The sequence below is a fragment of the Pinus tabuliformis genome, chromosome 5_1, assembly GCF_031772625.1.
Source record: "Pinus tabuliformis cultivar Carrire ecotype Pingquan chromosome 5_1, CPIR1, whole genome shotgun sequence".
Taxonomy (NCBI): domain Eukaryota; kingdom Viridiplantae; phylum Streptophyta; class Pinopsida; order Pinales; family Pinaceae; genus Pinus; species Pinus tabuliformis.
In genome coordinates this window covers 533,889,663-533,894,499 of record NC_142305.1, presented here as the reverse complement: position 1 = coordinate 533,894,499, position 4,837 = coordinate 533,889,663, and the positions used below count along the sequence as shown (strand labels likewise).

The following is a 4,837-nucleotide window of genomic DNA, read 5'->3' as shown; positions in this document are numbered from 1 at the left end:
GAGGATACTTTATCCCGGGCCTGTTTCGCGTCTTTGTTGGGTAATCAGCTTTATCAGTGAATACTTGTATGTGGCAGAGGCGTGTTCACTGCCAGATTCTCAGATACCCTGAAATAGACATACCGGTCGCCAGTTTCTGATCCCACGAATGCATCTCCTCGTGTTATATAGCTGCAATTAGTAGAGGCCTCTTCGTCGCTTCGCACTCCATCGTGCAACTGCACATTACTTTCTCAATAAAACATTTTCGGCGTTGATCTCACAGCTTCCCTGATCGTAAGTTATCTCCATGATTTCTGATTTTTATGTTCAGAGATTTTTAAGTTTGTGTTTCATATGTTGTTCATAGTCGCTTTACATCATTTCCTGCTACTGTTTCATGAAGAGATTGACCTAATATGATATACTTATTTTGCTTATTTCTACATTCATAATCTCAGAAAAATGGATGCCGAGAACGACTCAAGTCAGCTGATGAACATTTCTGGCCATGAAATGGAAGATCAGGAAGCTGCAAACGTAAAAGAAGGTTCCCTGTTTTATAGAAAAGTTAAACACTGCCCCAACGGCTGCATGGATTTTGTTCCAGCTACTCTCCTTCGAAAGGTATGCCTTACGGTTCCATATGCTACTCCATCTCATTTCACCCTATCATGTATTAATTTAACTATGAGATTGTTAAGCTTTGGATCCGGAATAAATTTCGTCCATTGGTGAATTTTTCCATAATTCTTTCCTCACTCCATGGATGAGATTATTTCCCTCTGGTAATTTTTTGATACATTGAGGAAAAACCCGGGATGTTCCATATTGTCCAATGCTCTTACAAAAAAATTATTTGTTTAAGCTGTACATTAGTGGTGGGGATTAAGGACTGTCATACAAACAGTTCAGTTCAAATCCCATACTCTGCAGAGTTCTTATATGCGTGAGGAAGGACTTTAAATATTTGAAAACTATTTTTCCTCCCTCATCAACATGTGAACAAAAGACCTAATAAGAGGATTCTTCTGGTTATCTGATCACCATGGACACTTCATCTGCTTAACTTTTCACTCTGAACTGCTTATGCAAAGCAATTTAATTTAACTGGGCCTTAATAAAACACTTCATCTGATTATTTGTTAACTATGGAATGCATTTGCAGATTACAGCAGAAACTATTTCGACCTTCATTCTTGTTTTTGTAACATGCGGTTCCTCAATATTGAGTCATGGGCGTCGACCATTAGTGTCAGAGCTTGGGGGTTCTATGGCTTCTGGTATGATAGTAACGGTCATGATATATTCAGTTGGACACATTTCTGGAGCTCATATGAATCCTGCAGTTACCATTTCATTTGCAACAGTAGGGCATTTTCCATGGAAGCAGGTGACTATTTTCTCACAATCTTAGTAAATCCTTTGGTCTGGGTCAAGAATTTCAATAGATATATCTCAGTAGGTTATTGATGTGCAGGTACCGGCTTACATTATAGCTCAATTGGGCGGGTCAATAACAGCTTCTTTTGCACTTCGTGTTATGTTCAAGCCTGTATCAAACACGGGTATAACTACTCCGTCCGGGACAGTTCTGCAGGCCTTGGCAATGGAAGTCGTGGTTTCCTTCGTGCTTATGTTCGTCACCTCGGCAGTTGCAACCGATAGCAGTGCGGTAATTTCTCTGTATAAAATATACATGGAAGTGCTAATGAGTTCCTGAGATGCGAGGTGCTTTACAGCTACCATGGAGTGTCTAACTTTCATTCGCTCTCTTTATAGCCTTTGATCTATTCGAAAACTTCACACCTCCAGTTTTTTCAATCCATCTAGCCCCATGTATAGAATCCTAGCCCATTCCACCGCGCTTTTCATAGAATTGAATAGTGAAAAACCCTTAGGCTCTAAGGCTGGAATTACAGGAAATTTGGTGCAAAATCCGCCTAGACCGTTCTTATAATTTGCTGGCATTTGAGATGAGTATAATGATAATAAATAACAATAAGGGGCTTATATTGATAGACATTAAAATAAAAACAGAGTTTTGTCCAGGGAAATTAAACAGTAACATAACATGATCACACTAATACTAATGCAACCTATCATATATTGTTTTCAAAAATGTTATACAGTCAGATTGAATCTAAATAATTTTTTACATAATTTATGATTAGTTTTATTGATTTTCTTTATTGCTCTTAATATTAAATACAAAATAAACACAATAAACATTTAGCTTCAAGTGTACATTATTAGGTGTTTTATTGTCTTTCCGTGACTTGGAGAACTTTGAGTTTCCACAATAGCAGTGGCACATCATCTATACTCCGAACGAGCTCCTATTGCGTGTTCCACTGTTCTACAAGCACCCAGGCTATTACGGTTTTGAGTTGCCATTAAAGGTCTATACTCTATATGCATCTATTATGTTTAGTATATGTGTTTTGTGTTTTTAGTTTTTTTTAAGCTATTACGGTTTTGAGTTTCCATTAAAGGTCTATACTTTATATGCATCTATTATGTTTAAGCATCTATTATGTTTAATATAATATATGTGTTTTGTGTTTTTAGTTTCTTGCCAATCTTTTCTTAAACTTTTAACTTCGGATGTGAATCTACACTTTACCCTTGCTTAAATCTACATTCTACCCTTGCTTTTTCCTTAACCTATTCATTTCCCTACGAATCTCAAAGGGTATTAGCAACATGTGTGGTAACTAAAAGCTCAACTATTGGAGTCTCAAAGGAGGAGGTTGCGAGCCTTGCTGGCCCTTTCCCCAAGTGGAGAAGGTTGTAATCACTAACTCTAAGGAAACTAAATATGGAACAAAATTAATTTAGGAACAAAGAGATTTTAGATAGTATTGAGAGAAATAGTTTTTTAATAATCAGAGGCATAAAATCACATTTTTTTAGTTTAATATTATAACAATTCAAGAAAATAATCTTTTTTTTTTTCTTTTAAATAGATTAATAACCAATAATCAAATATGAAAGAAATTTCAAAAAAAAAATTAATAATTCCAATTTAGGTTAACTTTCTATCAACTTCCTCTATTGCTTAACATATATGATATGAACACTAACCACCACTATCTACCTAAAATAGCTTTATGATTATTTAAAACAAAACAAAAAACACAATACCCAAACTAAAAAAATCAACATGAAAACATAATTAAACCACCAACATGTACCTTAGGCATCTCAATCTACAAGTGTGAGGTGTCTTAACGTGTCTCTCACACCAACTACATTGCCCCCATAAAAGTGTTTATTAACATTCCCATTTCAGATGTACTATGAAAAATCATAAATAATAATAATAAAATATAAATATAAATTAAATAATTTTTTGATAACAAAATTAAAAATTTAAACTTACATTTAATAATTATTATAAAAAAAAATTTACAATAAGTCTGCAGATTTTAAAGATGGAAAATCATATTTTATCCATTAATTTTCTCGAAACCACTAGAAACCACTTTGATACACAATAGTTTTGGGAAAACAAATTGACAGAAACCATGAACTATTGTGAAAACAAATTGACAAAAACCATACATTTCACAAATTGACAAAAACCATACATAATAGGACTGAAAATTTTTAATTATTTTATAGCATTTTCAATATATATAAATTAAAGTTATTTTTTAAAATAATTAAAATTATACTAAAATTATTTTTAATTAATTCTACATAAAACTATAAAACATATTTTTTGAAATTTTTTCATTTTAATAATTTTATTGTAATTTTTAAATTCAAATTCATTATAATTTCTTAAATTATTTTTAACGACAACCATAACAACTTCATTTTAACATCATAACTTCATATTTTGACCTTAATTACATTTTAAAATTTTTGGATAAGTTTATAACAGATTACCCAATCTACTGTCCTTGCATTTCTCTTCTGAACTGGAAAATTAAACGACGTTAGTTACACAACCACTGTTTTGCTTGCAAACCATGCAGAAAGGAGAGCTTGCGGGGATGGCAGTTGGCTCGATGGTGATGATAAGCTCTATCTTTGCAGGGTGAGCTGCTGGATCTTTGACACCTTTGTTTCGGTATTATTATAATCTATTTTTTTTTGGAACGGAAGAAATTGAGTATTTATTACTATTGTTGGCAGGCCAATATCTGGAGGATCGATGAATCCAGCGAGGTCTCTTGGTCCAGCCATAGTTAGCAATAACTATAAAGCTATATGGGTATACCTCGTCGGTCCCATCGCTGGGACACTTATGGGTGCATGTTCATATAGTATCATACGCCTAACAGACATGCCTTTCCAGGCTATTGCTTCGAGAGGAGCACCTTCGTTTTCCAGCTCGGGTCGGAGCCTGAAAATTGGGGACTGAAAATCTGCCATTGCATGCCATTTGTTTCAGACACGCATCTTCAGTTTGGGGCTCGGATTGGAATTTAAAAATCGGGACAGAAAATCTGTCGTTCTATATGATACTGTAATTAGTTAAAACTTCAAGTCTTGCGAAAAAATATATATCTAAGATGTTTGATATATTGTGAATCATACATGTAAGCATTATCAGCATTTTATTTCTGTATTTGTGTCATTTTAAATATCTTGAGTTTATTTCTGTATGGATGCCATTTTAAAATCATATTTTCAATTAGGTGTTTTTAATGCATTTAACGTTGAGAATAGTAATAAAAAAATATTTAAAAATAGTTATATTTAAATATTTTGGTGACTACATCATCATCGTTTCAGTTCAAACATAATCAATGAGGCTGTGTACTTTGTTTGGCTCATTGCAAGTATAATCAGTGAGATTGTGTATTAAAGCATTGCTTAGATTTATTCTTTATAAAATATTTTA

General features: G+C 33.4%; 1 protein-coding gene across 1 annotated transcript; it reads left to right on the top strand.

Annotated features, from left to right (window-relative positions):
* The first annotated feature begins 205 nt into the window (after positions 1 to 205).
* LOC149165904 (aquaporin NIP2-1-like) lies at positions 206 to 4,354 on the top strand. Its single transcript, XM_089429969.1, has 6 exons — positions 206 to 276; positions 441 to 606; positions 1,148 to 1,372; positions 1,460 to 1,654; positions 3,966 to 4,027; positions 4,126 to 4,354. Exons 2-6 carry the CDS (start codon positions 445 to 447, stop codon positions 4,352 to 4,354), a joined length of 873 nt encoding a protein of 290 aa, XP_089286095.1. The 5' UTR covers positions 206 to 276; positions 441 to 444.
* Positions 4,355 to 4,837: the final 483 nt, after the last annotated feature.

Bases quoted from the DNA above. Each gene is read 5' to 3' on its own strand.
- LOC149165904 (XM_089429969.1), top strand. From the start codon at position 445: ATGGATGCCGAGAACGACTCAAGTCAGCTGATGAACATTTCTGGCCAT. The intron at 1,373-1,459 runs GTGACTATTTTC...ATTGATGTGCAG, and splicing joins GGCATTTTCCATGGAAGCAG to GTACCGGCTTACATTATAGC. The intron at 1,655-3,965 runs GTAATTTCTCTG...CAAACCATGCAG, and splicing joins TTGCAACCGATAGCAGTGCG to AAAGGAGAGCTTGCGGGGAT.